This window comes from Brienomyrus brachyistius, chromosome 12, assembly GCF_023856365.1.
Source record: "Brienomyrus brachyistius isolate T26 chromosome 12, BBRACH_0.4, whole genome shotgun sequence".
In the NCBI taxonomy this organism is placed as follows: domain Eukaryota; kingdom Metazoa; phylum Chordata; class Actinopteri; order Osteoglossiformes; family Mormyridae; genus Brienomyrus; species Brienomyrus brachyistius.
The window spans coordinates 6,587,110-6,604,854 of record NC_064544.1 but is presented as its reverse complement, the minus strand read 5'-3'; the positions used below and the strand labels follow the sequence as shown (position 1 = coordinate 6,604,854).

General features: G+C 45.5%; 1 protein-coding gene across 1 annotated transcript; it reads left to right on the top strand.

The window, feature by feature from the left end:
* The first annotated feature begins 3,329 nt into the window (after positions 1–3,329).
* LOC125704477 (caspase-6-like) lies at positions 3,330–9,622 on the top strand. The gene is made up of 8 exons (XM_048970055.1): positions 3,330–3,593; positions 5,247–5,276; positions 6,229–6,271; positions 6,457–6,609; positions 6,699–6,775; positions 7,564–7,739; positions 7,859–8,000; positions 8,112–9,622. Exons 1-8 carry the CDS (start codon positions 3,563–3,565, stop codon positions 8,348–8,350), a joined length of 891 nt encoding a protein of 296 aa, XP_048826012.1. The 5' UTR covers positions 3,330–3,562; the 3' UTR covers positions 8,351–9,622.
* The last annotated feature ends 8,123 nt before the right edge of the window (positions 9,623–17,745 follow it).

The window sequence follows — 17,745 nt, the reverse complement described above, 5'->3', positions numbered from 1 at the left end:
CTCAATTTTTACAAAACTCTTTTCGCCATTATGCATACGGTAATCATTCATGAGTCTTAAGCAAACGGTCTACAGCGTTTACAACACAGCGCAAAATCACGAACATACATATAACAAAAACAAGAAAAGGCAAAACAGTAACATACCGTGTGCTCCTTCTGATCAGAATTAGGAGGCATTACTACATTATAACCTCTTTCTTTCAGTCTTTTTTGAGTTTCTTTTCTTAGCTCCTTCTCATTCTACTTGCTAGCCTTGTCTTTTTTATTGCTCATTACGTTAGGTCATGTGATCACGTTAACGTAGCTCTTTCCGCTGAACAGTAGGAGGCACTGTTACCAGAAAACTAAATTAAAACTTTTACAAATAATATTTCAAACAATAACATGTTTGCAACAAAAATAAACAAAATACATTCGCTGGACAAAATAAAAACAAACATTAAACAAATGCATAAGCAACTAATTTCCTGGCGACAGCTACAATATTATTAACACACTAGTATTTCTTCTACTAGTAAGTCTTTCACTAGTAAGTCTTCACTGAAAAATAAATTGATTCACCAAGTTACTGTCTGTTGGTAATAGTGTCTGGATGTTTCCAGCCATTAACTGGTAGCACACTTTACAAGTGAGGACTTTACTCTTCCTGTTGACAAGTCCTGTACGTCGCCTTGCAAGGGTTTTGTCCACTTTACAGAGTCGCTTCTTATCCTTGATATTTTGGGTTGTCCTTCACTTTGGGTTGGGACTTGGACCTGATCATTCCAAACATTCTTCCTCTTCCCATTAATCAGTTTTTGATTAACTTCTGCATTGAGGATTTTTGCTCTCCAAGAAGTCTGGGAAGTCAATGCTGTCCTGATGTCTGTAATCTGTCCCAGTGTCTGTAACACTGTCCCACTGGGTGTAATCTGTCCCAGTGTCTGTAACACTGTCCCACTGGGTGTAATCTGTCCCAGTGTCTGTAACACTGTCCCACTGGGTGTAATCTGTCCTAGTATCTGTAACACTGTCCCACTGGGTGTAATCTGTCCCAGTGTCTGTAACACTGTCCCACTGGGTGTAATCTGTCCCAGTGTCTGTAACACTGTCCCACTGGGTGTAATCTGTCCCAGTATCTGTAACACTGTCCCACTGGGTGTAATCTGTCCCAGTGTCTGTAACACTGTTCCACCTGGTGTAATCTGTCCCAGTGTCTGTAACACTGTCCCACTGGGTGTAATCTGTCCTAGTATCTGTAACACTGTCCAACTGGGTGTAATCTGTCCCAGTGTCTGTAACACTGTCCCACTGGGTGTAATCTGTCCCAGTGTCTGTAACACTGTCCCACTGGGTGTAATCTGTCCCAGTGTCTGTAACACTGTCCCACTGGGTGTAATCTGTCCCAGTGTATGTATGATGTCCCACTGGGTGTAATCTGTCCCAGTGTCTGTAACACTGTCCCACTGGGTGTAATCTGTCCCAGTGACTATACACTGTCCTGGTGTGTGTAATCTACCCTGGTGTGCGTACACTGTCCCACTGTGTAGTCTGTCCCCATGTCTGTATGTTCTCCTGGTGTCTGTAATCTGTCCCAGTCACTTTTGTTTGAAAGCACTACTTTCAAACCAGTATAAATGCATTTATGCAGTATAAATGCATGCAGTATAAATGCGTCTATGCAGTATAAGTGCATCCATGCAGTATAATAAATGCATCCATGTGTATAAATATGTCTATGCAGTATAAATGCATACACGCAGTATTAATGGAAACAAATGAAATTGAAACAATGCTGTATTTGCCGTCTGAACAAGTACAGCTACATTGGAATGCGTCTTTTTACATACTATTGTTCCCCTTTGAGGACATATACATGCACACAAGCTTGGGGGTCAGAGTATAGGGTCAGCCCACTTATCCCACATGTCTGGAGCCTTTCAGGGGGTTAAGAGCCTCGCTCAAGGGCCCAACAGAGACGTGACTATCCTCAGAGCTCAAAGCCGCGACCCTATGATCACAGGCACAGAGGCACACATTCACACCTACGGGCAATTTAGCAAGTCCAATTAGCCTAAGCATGTTTTTGGACTGTGGGGGGGGGGGGGGGGAAACCGGAGTACCTGGAGGAAACCCCACAACAACATGGGGAGAACATGTAAACTCCACGCACATGTGACCCAGGTGGAGATTAGAACCTGGGTCCCAGAGGTGTGAGGCAACAGTGCTAACCACTGCACCACCATGCCTCCCCCCATATTAAGTTCAACAAAATAAAATTATATAATAGACATATTTGAAAATATGGCTCGTGTTATATCACTGTGTAATAACATACTGTAAATGTATTTACTGTTTTCTACGAATTTATTTATCTGTATAAATGACTGCATGGTCTGGCTCTCTCACCTTGCACCCGCTGGAAGAAAGGGTCTATAAGAAGGTCGCCACTAGACATTTTGGGCCCCCAACCCAGACCAATCGAATTAAGATCCAGATTTTTTTAGGGCTCCTGGTGCTGTCCTAACCACCCCAAGCAACGTCGTTAGAACAATTTAACAACTGTAAACTAGTTTGAGATACTGCTGTTGCTTAAAGCGATTGTGTTCTTATTCACGCTGTGTTGTACATAGTTAAATGCAAAAAAACCTGTTAATATTAGACTGTGATGGATCAAACCCGGTATCATCTAACATATTTTTCTCCGGGGGATTCAATTCGTGTCTCTAAACAAATAAATAAAAATCCTCCTTAGTGCTTTGTTAAGACGAACACTGTACTCATAAAGGCTGCGCTGACACAAGCCTTGAACATAAACCCACTCGTTTTAACACCAAACCTGCACTGTACAAACTTCAGAGGAAAAAAGAAGCTCGCTTATGATCATACAGAATCTATCAGAAATGGTAAAATCGAATGTTAGCAAACACCGTGTATCAACTAAAATACACAAGTGTAACTTTACCATCAGTTCCGCTTTACATCATGTCATACCAATTAAAAGCATTATTACCAAAAAGGTTGCCAGCTTCGGTCAGCTGGCTGGAGTGAGATTTTCAATTCGAGACAGTCTGCACACGAATCTGCATGTATATAACAGCTTTATTACATTGTAAAGAGTCTGCAGGCTTTGCAAACTTCATGTAGCTAATTTCATTTTCATAATGGAATGATATAGATTCGCCGTGAGATATTCTGCCTGAGCGTGTTGTCTGACGGCGTGAGAGTTTGCAGCCCAGTAACGCTGAAACAATAGTTTCTCCTTCCCTTCCGTGTGCGTCATTTACGTCATTTTCTTCCCCTGGAAGAGATCACTAGCAGAGGAGCTTTGCTCACAGATGAGGTGAGGTCTGCGGGTTCCTGGTGAGATCCGGAGGTCTGCAGGTCCCTGGTGGGATCCGGAGGTCTGCAGGTCCCTGGTGGGGTCTACGTCCGGATCCCGCAACTCGCAGCCCAGCTCAGCGCTCGGATCGCGAAGCGCCGCCCCGCGCGGTCCGCCCCCAGGAGGAGCCACCTTAACTGGCTGGACCGATATCGAAAGGAGAAACGCCAGAGAGCCGAACCGAAGCAGCGCCGGACCCATGGCTGACTCAGGGAAGGACGATGTCCGAGGTAAATGGGCTCTTTATCTGATACGCCGGCCGCTTAAAAGCAACCCGGGTAAAAATAAGCCCAACCTTACAGCCGACACTCCGCGTCTCGACTGTCTTCTGCATTATTAACTATTAACTGTCAAGTAGCAAATGAAACATTTAACAGTCTGCGAATGTGAGACCACAGGCAAGCCTTTTAGCAATCAAGACAGCCGCGAATGGCATTTACAGACAATAAAAATCTTCAATCAGTCGTAAAATACCGGTTTAAAAGTAGTAAAAGTGGTACTTGTTGAGTAGCGTTGTATATGAGTGCGGAATCACAGGCGGACTTTTATACCGTCTTACTGCACTGTATTACTGCACTGTATTAGTAACGTGGTCAAAGGTGGTGCCTGTGACAGTGTGAAGAACTCAGGGAGGCCCTCACTTGATTTTGCATTTCCTTTGAATTAACATTTACATCAGGTCATATATGCGACCTCGTTCATTATAAAATTAAGAATCAAAATTACGCTGCAGCATACAGTGTGGAAGCGTAGAGGAGGCGAAGGTGAGGTAGGGGCGTTCCTAGGACATAAAGGCGGCTGGGCTTAGAGTCCAGAATGGGTGTTACTTGAATCAGACTTTTTACCCTTGGTAAATGCACAGAAACTCACCTCTAGCAAAGTCAGCTACCGAGACAACATTCCTGGGCTGTAAGCAGACGTGTTACTTAAGTGTTTTTGCCTCTAGCCAACTGGGCTACTTCTGTAAAAACATCGTACTAGCCAAGATCATTTTTACTAGTCCACAATGTAGTTTTCAAGCGGAAAGAGCAGTCCTGGTTTTATCACACCTGACAGTAATAAATTACCGTGTAAAAAGATTTTCAGTATATAGTTTATTCTTTGCTTACTCAACACACTCATTCAGCGCAGTTCACTGCAGTGTGGTTGGTACACAGCTGATCTCAGTTCGTGTTTCTCATATCCCGCTATTTAAGTCTGTTTGAACGCTACAATGGCAGATTAAATCTAGTTAGTTTTTCAGTTTCAGTTTTTTTAAAAACAAAATCAGTTACATACTTTGGAGATTAATCACATGTACAGTCATGTTGCGATACGTATAAAAGCCTTTGCGGTCTGTATATGCAGTGTATGAGTTGGTTGATTCCAAGAGGAGCTTTCACTATATAGACCAGAAGCTGCCAACAGAATGTTTTGATTTTCGCTGCAAATTCTGCACAGACTCCCAGAGTCAGGGCTGACGCTGCTGCATTGTTTGCTTCCAGGAGGAAATACTGTACTTCTCTATTAAAAATCTTTGTTCATAGTATTCTCTCATTTTGGCATCAAAATACTGCAGTAGCACAATGAAGTAAGACTGACAGCACTGCTGTGGCACTGGGCACTGCTGCCCTGGTGTGGGAGCGATGTCCTTCGGGGAGTTCCCACAGGGACAGCGTGGCTGTTAAATATGTCAGCTGGCCGAAATCATTTGGGGCTTGTTGGGATTTGTTTGGGCCTAGTGCGGTGCGGGGGGGGGGGGGGGGGGGGTAACGATATGGTCAGGGTGGCCATGAAAGTGTCTGTCCTTTATTTGTTTAATGACTGCATAGAGGAGCCTGAGGAAGAGTCTTTAAAAGTTAGACACTTAAGAGTAATAATCATTGTCCCATCTGGCTTTTCAGGATCTGTTGAAATAGACAGCAAACCGGAAGGTAAGACGTGCCCTCCTCTCCGATTCTCACTGACCTCACTAACCGTGAGGTAGTTCCTGGTCCTGAATGGGCCCTGGGATGGGCCCTTCTGCTCAGGACTTCGGGGTGATTTCAGTGATTCACAGCAACTCTTGGCGTGCTTTTCCACTGCACCGGGTCCGTACTTTTAGGATTTTGCCTTTTCCATTGACTTCCGGTCGAGTACCAGTACCAAAAGTTCCAGTACCTAAAGAACTAAACCAGCTGGGGTACTTCTTTGGTACTTTGGGGTGGGACCTGCAGGTGCTTTCTTTGTGAATTGGTTATGGACACAGCCTGCCTCTGAAGCACAATAAAACCATGTTTAAAAAGTTGTTAACTCAGAAAACGATAAAGTAAAATTAATAAAAGTACTAATCATTAATGTAAGTAAAATTAAGAGACTCTCGACTTTAATTTCAACCTGGTCAGAAGAATAGTTAGAAGACAAGGATGGCATATCAAGAAATAAAAAAGTATTTTGTATAATACGGTAGGGCTGCACGATATTGGGGAAAAAATTCAAATATTGCAATGTGATTTTGATGAGGTATTTCAGAAATGTGTGCACCTTGCCGCTTAAAAGAAAACACTGCTTTTAGTTAATGCAGTGATGTCATATGATGAAGACTGTGATTGGTTGAATAAGTGAAACACTAGCCCCTCCCTTTTTACCCAGGGACTCAAACTCTGCAAAATCATAACGTGTGGAAACCAACAGAAAGAAGTACCATGGTTTTGGTACTGTTCTGAACTACAGCGCCTGGTGCGCCTTGCACCCAATGCGCCCTTGGCGATTTCTTACGGTGCCCTGGGTTAGGTAGTGAGTCTCTTCTGCAGGAACAGGCCGTGCTGGTTTTGCTTCCCCACCTTTGCCTTGTTTTAGCACATTATTTGAATATGAAGGAAAAGAACATTAAATTCATTTTTCTAGGCGAAAGCAAGAACATCTGTGAAACTGATGCGCTTCCTGGCCGGTAAGACCTCCGTAAATCTGCCTTCATATGCACATATAGCTGAGTGTGTGTTTCCTCAGTCACACATTTGCAGAAACCTGTAAGCGGTTCAGCTTCTTTGCAAATCTGGAGCTGCAATTTACGACGGGCCGAGCTGCTGTGGCTGTGCTCGGAATGGTTAAGCCCCCCCCTTCCCCCCCCTGCAGACGCAGCATCGGCATGGACCCTGCCGAGGAGTACCAGATGAATCACCGCAAGAGGGGGCTAGCCCTCATCTTCAACCAGGAGTGGTTTTTCTGGCAGCTGCGCCTGCCTGAACGTACTGGTACCAACGCTGACAAGGCCAACCTGGTCAAAAGGTATCCCCCCCCCAACAGGACCATAAGCTTTTAATAAAAACTACCCAAAGTAAAACTTTTACTTTTGACTTTAATGTTTGCAATTTCAGGTTTGCAGAACTGGGATTTGATGCCAAGTCTTACGATAACCTGAAAGTGGAAGAAGTTATGAATATTCTTCAGAAAGGTACAGTGGAATTTATTACCCTGTTAAAATGATATAAATATGTTAAGATGTCAGACAGCTGCCATTTCTCTTTATGTGAAGGAAATAGGGCAGTAATGGTACATCCACATCCACTCTGGGTGTCATCTTCTGTTCAGTATGCACAATGAAACAAATAGTTTCTTGACTCGGGCTGAAACTATATTCACAAATAGATGTTCCACATGGAGCTGTGAGTTGGTTACAGCTAATGCTGGTTAGACAGTCATAATTGGCAGTTTGGTAATATGGTGATTTCTCAGTAAATTATACCTACAGCAGAGAGAGTGTCATCGATAAGACCAAAACTGTTTGCCAGCTGTGTTGTACCGAACTTGAATATGTTGCTGGAAACACATCCAACTTGTCGACTCTGTGTGACTGGAGTGAGGCAGAAACCGCCTCTGCAGTTCAGTTTCACTGTAGTAATTAAGGCGCTTTTGCCGGAAAGTTCCAACTGGGCTAAAACAGCAACTATAAACTCCAGGAGTGTTTATCGCTACAGCTATGCGACCATTCTCAGTAGTAGAGATCATTTGAATTAGTTTAATTTCTAAACAACTTCTTTTCCCTGGGTAGATAACTGTGAACCCAAAACCGAGGCTTGGACTGAACTGTGAATTTCATGTACCATTGCAGCCCTAGAAACAAGTGATCTTTATTTTATTGTAAAGATTTCAGAGATTTGGCTGGGATGTCAGCCATATTAGGTTGCTGTACAGCCCTTTTCAGCCAATACATTTGTAACGGGCAAATCTTGAAATTCTCAGCTGCGCGAGACAACCACGTCGACTCGGACTGCTTCGTTTGCGTCTTCCTGAGCCATGGCGAGAACGACCACATCTACGCTTACGACGGCCAGATCCGCATTCGGGACATCACCGCCCTCTTCAAGGGGGACCAGTGCAAGAGTCTGGTGGGGAAACCCAAAATCTTCATCCTCCAGGTGAGAAGAGGTTCAGCCCAGTGACAATCTGCTTCTGCGCATAGTCTCTTAATGGCGTATTGGCAGGAAGGCCGGTGATGTAACCTATTTTTGATTTTTAATGATGCTCACGTGGGCAGGCATGTCGTGGTGACAAGCATGACGACCCAGTAACCCCCATGGAAGAGGTGGACAATCCCAACCAGGTGGTGGTGGACGCTGGTGTCTTCTACACCCTCCCAGCTGGAGCCGACTTCCTGATGTGCTACTCGGTGGCTGAAGGTGAGTGATAGAGCATGTGTGTGTCTTGCAGGACTAAACAGCCTTCTGTAAACATCTCTTTGGGGACATTTTTAAGAGATGCCCCATTCTCACTCCCTGCTTCCCTCACAGGGTACTACTCCCACCGGGAGACCGTCAATGGCTCCTGGTACATCCAGGACCTCTGTGACCTGCTTCGGGAATATGGCCAGTCGGTGGAGTTCACCGAGCTGCTGATGCTGGTGAACAGGAAGGTGTCGATGCGCAGTGTGGGACGATGTGCCGACCGCAATGCCATCGGCAAGAAGCAGGTGCCCTGCTTCTGCTCCATGCTGACCAAGAAGCTCTACTTCCGGCCCAGGAAAGTCTAAGCACAACCAGAGAGGGGGGGGGGGGGGGGGGGCTTTCAGCTGTGCGGGAGGCCTTTGATCAGTGAGCCGTGCTTCCAGTACTTGATGATCTCATAATTTTATAGCGCTAATCGTTGCAGTAGGCAGCTTTAAAATTCTTGAGAGCAACCAGCTTGTGACTTTATTAATAGTTTGAATAATTTTAGTGATTTTTACTTCGTATTTCGCTGTTTATTTGTGAGCATACGCTTTCCAAATATGCATATCCAGTTCAGAGTGGGATCCCGTGGGTTTGTGGGGTGAAACATTAAGCAAGGTGCAGACTTAAAACACATTTTAAAAATAGCAATAGCGATTACCAATGGTGAGGGACATATTCACCATTCCAGTTAGTCTTAAAAACTTCCTTCCTCTTTGTTAGTGCAGAAATTCAAATATGTGTACTGGAAGTCTAGCAGGAAAAACCTGCTTTTCAGGTGAATGTCTGAGTACATGAAGCATCTACTTAGAAAGAGGACGACAGCATTAGCAAAGATTGTTTGTTTTGTACATTTGCATGAAAAGCAGGGACGTAGCTTTTCAGCACTGGCAGGAGTCTACGCCCTTGATTAAAAGGAAAATAGTTAAGATAAGTGTTTTTGCTTCTGAAAGATGGTTATTTTGATTATACTCACGGAAGAACGGCACAGGCTGCTGCAGTGACATGTAACCGACGTCGTTTCTGAGTCGGCTGCCTGGAGCTCTTATCTTAGAGGAACCTGTGTAGGAAGTTAGCCGGGAAAAGCTAGCAGGTGAACAGCTGCTGAAAACTAGCTCCTCTCTGGCAGTTTGCTCACTTTCAAACTGATGTTGCATCAGGACATCTGGGTCGGACGCCCGTTTTCACCGTGGTGTTAGTCAGCTCAGCCTCAAGCAGCCATGTCTTTCCACGTCAGCTCGTAAACTCATCAGTCTGCATGCATCGTGTGTCTTCAAAACATTCCATTTAGCTTATCTTTAGATGTTCGGTCGACATTCTCTTCGGGATCCTCTGGACCTACAGTTGGATTCCTGTGTCTTGGTGCTTTTTCGGCTTCATGAAGAGGCCTCCTGACTTGGGTGCAGTCTGCATGGAACGTGGCTATTGGACTGTTTATTTTCAAAACTTTGTACTTGATTTGTAATAACTACTTTTTATTCTGTAAAACTTTTATATGGGTGTATAAAGGGATTGATTAGAACTGAGAGATTGATTTTTACACTAATGCTTTTGTATGATCCAGTTTCAAAATAAAAAGTATGAATTTTCAATAAGATGGTGTGAGGTTTTGTTCCAAATATGGAAATGGTGGGTTTGTTAGACACCTTTTGGGCCAGCAGGTCCGATTTCTCAGGACCGGGATACGCGGCACCCTGGCATGTGGTGTGCATGACCTTCTGTATAGAGGTTCCCGACCCCATAAAGAGCTGCTTCTGTACATCATGGAACCACCGGACAGTCTTTCCACGTCGCCCGGCTCATGTGGCCGGTTTGGAGTTTGCTGTGAGGTACCACAGAGCTGCAAAGGTCTGAGGCATGAACACATCTCAGCGGCAGACGGGACGCACTGGAGGCGGCTCTGCCTCTGCTGCTTTCTAGTTTAATTAGGCTGATTGAGGTGCACCTCAGACCTGGGCCTCTGCACCAAAGACCTCTGTGCGCCAAAGACCTCTGTGCGCCAAAGACCTCTGTGCGCCAAAGACCTCTGTGCAGTCACATGTACATTGATGTCTCTGGTACCACCACAGAAACACCCATACAGGATGAGGCCTAGTTGTCAGGATACTGTGTGTGTGTGTGTGTGTATGCTTTTGTATCTGTGTGTGTCTGTGTATTTATCTGTATGTTTGTGTTTGTCCTCTATCCTACAGCCATAAACCCTTCAGGGTATCAGCCATCAGTTGATTGTTGCTGTCTTTGCTGTAGTCAGGTTGCAGAAAGCGCTCTCATGTTTAGCACGCTAATGACATAATTATTCCTAATGCAACTTTAATGCGACAACGAGAAGGATCTATTTATGTCCAGAGCGTGAGCAGCTGCCGCAGGCTGGATGTGGGGCACACAGCGCCTCACTGTGGTGGCTTCTGGTCGGTGCTGAGAATAAGAGTGAATTAAGTGGTCTTCGCTCACTTTCCCAGTACAGGATCTGAGAGGATTCCTGAGCGCGAGAATGCGCTGCTTGCTGTCTGGTGTGATATTTACATGCCTCTGTAAACGCATTCTCTCATTTTGTTACCTTAAAAAGTGTTATTAATGGGCTGTAACTAAATCGTTATCAAGTCAATAGATCACCTAGGAATAATCAGTCATGTCACATAGATGATGAATATTTCTGAGATTTCAGAGAGTAGTCTGTTGCACCTAGTCATGTCTGCGTGGACATCAGCAGCTGACCTTAAAATTCACTTTATCTGTGTGTAGAAGGCAATTTCTTTACGGTGGCTCTTATAAAATAGGGATAATTAATCAAATTATTAATTCGATCGAAACGGATCCTTGGGTAGATTTGAGACACTGTGATGCAAAATGTTTAATGAGCTGATATTTCCCCAGCTCCTTGGTCAGTTATGAATATTGACATTGATATTATTAAATGAATTTTACTTAAACACAATGTAATATTTTTCTGTCATTTATTCCAGTAAAGTGATCAGAATTCATTTTATTGACCGAGTAAGGTCATACTTCCAAGGAATATGACTTGACATTTGCCTCAAGAACAATACAGACAAAACAATAAACATTAAATAAAGGTGAACGCATGAAGTAATATTATTGTGAATGTTTAAATATTATTTATTATACACATAAACACACGTCTATACAAACTAGCCCCAATCAAAGTGAGATTAAATGGCGAGATACCTGAATGGTTGTGTAGCCTACAGTACGCATCACGATAAGCAACGTGCACAGCGCCAAGCACGTAACATAATGGCTATGAATGACAGTTTCACGGTGTGACTGAAGTAAAGCGCTCTTAGGCAGCAGGGCTATGCATAAGGGCATTACTGCTCAGTCTGCCAGTGGCAGCGTGTATGTCCCTCCTCGCAGAGCATCTATGCTGCCCCCTAGTGGAGATTTACAGTATTAAGATTATATGGACGTCATTGATCTCAGTGGGTAACTGCTGCAAACAGCAGTGAGAACATAGTGCACAGATGAACATACAGTGCCAAACAGACAAGATACAAAGACTTGATGGGGAGCGACTCGCCGGTAGGAGGCGCTGTAGCGTTTTCTAGCCTGCGATTACGCAGTTCTGTGCCTCCCTCTGTCCTCAGCCGAGTATTAAAAATGATTGGAATCATACAGAAATTACATTTGTAACAGTTAACTGGAAGAAAAATCTATACCATTGTTACGCCCTTGACCATATGTACATTCTGTTTTTGTACGTTTCCATGGAGCACTATTTGGCCACTAGCTGTCAGCGTGAAGCAGTGTCTCGCACAAAAGGTCAGTTCTTTCGAACTCTCAGAAGCAGGCATTTCTGCGGTCAGGTATTGGATTCGGTCGGGGTTGCGGGCACAAGGCGCTGCGTGACGTCACCGCTTGGCTGTCAGTCTGTGCCTGTGGCGAACTGTTAAAAAGCAAGAGATTAAAGAGTTGGAGGCGGCAAAGGATTAGTGTAAGTTAGTTGCTGAAGCTTTGGTATTGGCATTCTCGTTTATTTCCTGTCTTTATACTAAATTAAAATGACATTCTCACTCTCACCAGCATGTCAGGAATACCACTGTATCCTCAGATGCAGAGCTCTTGATCCGCAACCCCCTGAATAATAATCCTCTCCTCTGTCTGCAGCAGATTAACCCGAATTATCTTCAAAATATGACGAAAAGCTGCCATTTAACACGGCGAGATTCGGCCCCACAACAGCAGGGGGCGATAAAGCAGCTCATTTCTCTCTAGTTCAAACTGAATTCCAGTTTTGTCACTTTGTCAGTGTAAGCCAGGGATTGAACTTGACACTGATCTGCATGTATTAAATTCTGATCTTACAATAATAAAGCCAAAATACAACATTGGTCACTAATTATTCCGCAGTAAATCTGTGTTCATTTAAAAATCTAAAGCCACTCCATCAAGATTTCTTAATAAAGACTGACTCTGCTGTACATGTCACAGTGTTGCTTGTCTGCATGGCTGACTTACGCCGAGGCATTCTGGTGAAAAGAGCAAATTTTAATGAGACTTCAAAAAGGAAAAGGACTTTTCTCCAAAGATGGAGTGATGAAGATGTGTCAGATGTGTACACCATGATGAAGACATGTCAGATTCCGGAGCATTCTGTTACTGGCATTTAAGATAATTTGTAGATTTCGAACTGTGTTTTGGGTCATTGTCTTCTTGGAATATCCAACCCCTATGTAACTTCAACTTCGTGACTGATGCTTGAATATTGTCCTGAAGAATTTGTTGATATTGGGTTGAATTCATCCGACCCTGGACTTTAACAAAGGCCCCAGTCCCTGAACTAGCCACACAGCCCCACAGAATGATGGAACCTCCACCACATTTGGCAGTAGGTGGCAGGTGTTTTTCTTGAATTGCAGTGTTCTTCTTCTTCTGGCATGCAAAGAGCTTTTTGTTATGACCAAATAACTCAATTTTTCATCTGATCAGTCCAAAGCACTTTGTTCCTAAATGAATCTGACTTGTCTAAATGAGCTTTTGCATACAAACGACTTTGTGGTTGAGTGCAGAAAGGGCTTCTTTCTCAGCACCCAGCCATTCAGATGTTCTTTGCGCAAAGCCCTGATGTACAGATACACCATCTGCAGCAAGATGTTCTTGCAGGTCTTTGGAGGTGATCTGCGGTTTGTCTCTAACCATTCTCACAATCCTCCACATATGCCACCTGTGTTATTCTTGGCCTGCCAGACCTGGGTTTAACAGCAACTGTGCCCCTGGCCTCCCACTTCCTGATTACATCCCTTACAGCTGAAACTGACAGTTTAAACCTCTGAGAGCTTTTTGTAACCTTCCCCTAAACCACGGAAATCTTCGTCTTCAGCTCTTTTGAGAGCTGCTTTGAGAATCCTATGCTGTTACTCCTCAGAGGAGAGTCAAAGAAAAACACAACTTGCATTTGGCCGCCTTAAATTCCTTTTCTCCTGATTGGACACACCTGTCTGTGGAGTTCAAGGCTTAACGAGCTAATCCAACCAATTTGGTGTGACAAGTAATCAGTATTGAGCAGTTACATGTATTCAAATCAGCAACATTACAAGTGTACCCAAATTTTTCCACAGCCAATTTTTCCACATTTGATTTAATTTCATGCAACTAAATACTGCTTCACTAAAAATCTTTGTTATATTAGTGATATTATGTTAATACCCCAGTACTCAGATGTTCCTAGGAAATGAAAGACATACCACTGTTATCTTTTTTTGTGGAAATAGAGTAAATCATGCTGCAGACTGAGGGTGTCCATATGACTGTATATTAAGAGAATTTAACTGGATGACCAGTCAAAGGTTTGCTGGATATTAACATGTAATATTCCATCATAAAAAAACGCTAGGAATCATTTGCTATTTTTCTGTGTAATATTGCCTTTAACACAATTCAGATTATTTGTTAAATTTCACGTGTACATGGACCAAGCTAAGAACAGCAAAGGAAAGATGAGGTTCTGAAATGATCTCTGTACCTCAGGAGTCTCCAACCTTCTCCCTCTTTTTTTTTACTTTTACAAAGGAAATAATCTGGGGAGGTACGTGGGGGGGGGGGGGGGGGGGGGGGCGGAGCCTCATTTACCGCCCAGACAAATTCCAGTACATGTAGGTGTAGCTGTCCAATACGTGTGAATTCTGGTTCTGATTATTCATACTGATATTGGTGCGTGGAACACACAGCCGTCGGTTCGGACCGGTGAAGTAGAGCGAGACACCCGACGGCTCGCCTGATGCTTGCTGGAGCATGGCAGTGCTGATGCTGCCCCCCCCGGCTACACGTCACCATCTCCAGCCTCCCCCCTTTGGTATCCGACCCACGGCAAACTGTAGCACCATAACTAGGGTCGACCAGTTCAGCGGAAAGTCTCCCTGCACCCCCTCACCCCTATTCTCACTAAAATACCTCTGTGGTTCGATATTGAAGCATTGCTTTTGGCTTCCGTCCACATTTTGACAGAGCAGAGAAATGCCTGACGTCCCTCGCAAATGGATCGATACCCTCTCTCTGTCAGCACACGCCCTGGCCAGCAGACCCACAGTAGGCCAGCATCTGTGGGAGAATCAGCAGCGCTGGTAGGGGGGCAGGGAGCATTGTTCCGCGGTGGAAACACCGGCGTCTGCTGGTGGTGTTAATGCAATACATCTGCCGTTGTATTACACCTGTAATAATGCAGTTAACCGTGATCATACAGGCCAGCGCCTGAATGAAGGACAGCCCCTGTCTTTAACAACCGTGAAACACCCGAGTGGCGTTCGGTTGTTGGACTTCTGTGCAATGCATGGCTTGTCCGTGACAATCACCGTGTTCGAGCATAAGGGTGTCCATAAGTGGACATGGTACGAACATGCCCGGGGCTACAGGTCGATGATCGAGTTTATAATCGTATCAGCTGATCTGCGGCCTTTTGTCTTGGACACTCGGGTGAAGAGAGGGGCAGAGCTGTCAACTGATCACCACCTGGTGGTGAGTTGGCTCAGGTGGCAGGAGGAAAGACCTGGTATGTCCAAGAGCGTAGTGAGGGTCTGCTGGGAACGTCTGGCAGAGGCTCCTGTTCGCTGGAGCTTTGACTCGCACCTCCTGGCAGAATACAAACTGTGTACTGGGGGAGGCTGGGGACATTGAGTCTGAATGGACAAAGTCGTGGTGGAAACCCCCATAGCTGATGGTGGACACCAGAGGTGAGGGGGCCTGTCGAGCTGTAGAAGGAGGCCTACCGGGAATTATTAGCCCGGGGGTCTCCGGAGGCAGCTGACGGGTACCGGCAGGCCAGGCGGAACGCGGCTCAGCTGCATGCAGAACAAAAACCGCGCGAGGGAGGAGTTTGGTGAGGCCATGGAAAGTGACTTTCCGTTTAACCTCAAAAAGGTCGTGGCAAACCGTCCGAAATATCAGGAAGAGGAAGCAGCTCCTGGTTCCTGCTATTTATAGTGGGGAAGAGGTGCTGTTGACCTCACCTGAGGACATCACTCGGAGGTGGAAGGAATACTTTGAGGACCTCCTCACCCCTGCCTCTGATACATCTACGCTCACCACCTTCGAGACAGAGGGCACGGAGCCCGAGGAGGCTGGAGAGGATTTGCCCCTCACTGGGGCTGAGGTGGCCAGGGTGGTTACAGAGCTCCGTGGGGGCCGGACACCGGGGTGGACGAGATCCGCCCGGAGTGCCTGAAGGCTCTGGATGTTGTGGGGCTGTCGTGGCTGACACGCCTTCGCAACAGCGCGTGACGGTCAGGGACAGTGCCGCCGGATTGGCAGACCGGGGTGCAGCCGTTTTTTTTGCGGATGATGTCGTCCGGTTGGCTTCATCTGCTGTGGATCTCCAGTGTCCTCTGGGGCGGTTCACAGCCGAGTGTGAAGAGACGGGGATGAGGGTCAGCAACTCCAAGTCCGAGATCATGGTGCTCAGCTGGAAACGAGTGAATTGCCCTCTTCAGGTCAGGGAGGGGGTACTGCCTTAAGTGGAGGAGTTCAAGTATCTCACGGTCTTGTTCACGAGTGAGGGTAGGGGAGATCGAGAGCTGGATAGACGGATCGGAGCGGAGTCTGCAGTTTTGCAGGCACTTAACTGGTTCGTCATGGCCAAAAATAAACTGAACCTGAAAGCAAAGCTCTCAATCTACTGGTCCATCTCTGTTTCTACCCTCACCTATGATCATGAGCTGTGGGTAGAGACCGAAAGAATGAGATCGAGGATACAGGCGGCCGAAATGAGGTTTCTCCGCAGGGTGTCTAGGCTCTCCCTTAGAGATAGGGTGAGAAGTTTGGATATCCAAGAGAGTCTCAGAGTAAAACCACTGCTTCTCCACGTCGAAAGAAGCCAGTTGCGGTGGTTTGGACACCTGGCGTGGATGACTGGCATGGATGCGGTTACCCGGAGAGGCTCCGGGGCAAACTCAGGACACGCTGGAGGGATTATATCTCTCGGTTGGCCGGGGAACAGCTCGGCATCCCACCGAAAGAGCTGGTAGAGGTGGCTGGGGAGAGGGAGGTCCGGGTATCTCTCCTGAGGTTGCTATCCCTGCGACCCGGATTCCGGACAAGCGGGTGGTGATGGATGGATGGATGATGGATGAAACAGATTATGCAAGAATAAAATTAAATTTGATTGATCCCAGGGGAAATTCTTGTGCACTGAGCAGTGAGGCACGTACAGTGTTCATAAACAAACACACTGAGGTATAAGACAGCACATACACATATTTTTAAATAGAATAATGAGGAAATATGTACAATTTCACAAAATGTTGAAATGCTGTTAGGAAGTGAGGGTGATGCTGAGGGTGTGCAGCATGGTGGCTCAAGTGGGGGTGCTATTGTTTTTTGTTTCCAAATACATAGTCAGGCTAACTGACACCTGTAATTTGCCTGTAGTGTGTGACTGTTATATGTGCACAGGAATGGTATAGGATCCCTATGCAGCCCCCCCCCCCCCCCCCCCAGAGAGAGCGGTTCACGGGTCTATGGTTTATGGCTGTCAGTCTGCATCGATCCTTTGTGTAGATCCTTTAAGAAGCATGTCTGCAGATCTCACCGCCGCACTTCTTCATTGAGGCCACAAGGTGGCAGCAGGTGGGGGTCTCTGCATGAGCTCATCCATAATTTCCTAATCTGCTTTGCTGCAGTCCTTTGTGGCTGGACCCGCCGCTTGGTTTAATTTGCTCCAAGCCAGCATCCCGATTCTGTCCGTGGGCAGACAGTGGCCATCTGGAAGCCAGGTCCAAAAAATTAGGACCAGACTGTGTTGAACATTGGCTGTTGGTCTTTCCTTATTATTAATTATTGTGTGATAGTCCTGTAACTCACTGATGCCTGTTATCCTCTTAATTAGTGATTAAGTGGAAATGATGTGGATTGAATTGAAATAGATTTTAATTTTAGACACAAATACAAATCAAAAAAGAAACCATCGATCCATCTATCAATCAATTGGCTTTATATCGCGTGTCCCAGTGAGATTCCCAGAGGACCTTGCTTGTGTTACAGAGCCAGAAGACTCGCTTCCCTGCTGTGTTTGCCTGGGATGCTGCTGACGTCTCTCTGCTCTGTGTGCATCGACATTATAAATCTGTACCGTATCACCGCTCGGTGGGAAGGCTCGTTTGCAATGTGCGCGGCAAACGCTATTTCAAAGGCCAAGCCATTAGAAAGCTGTTATTTACTCCCCATTTGTTTAGATTAAACCATCAGAACATCCAGGACTCAGGACACTCGT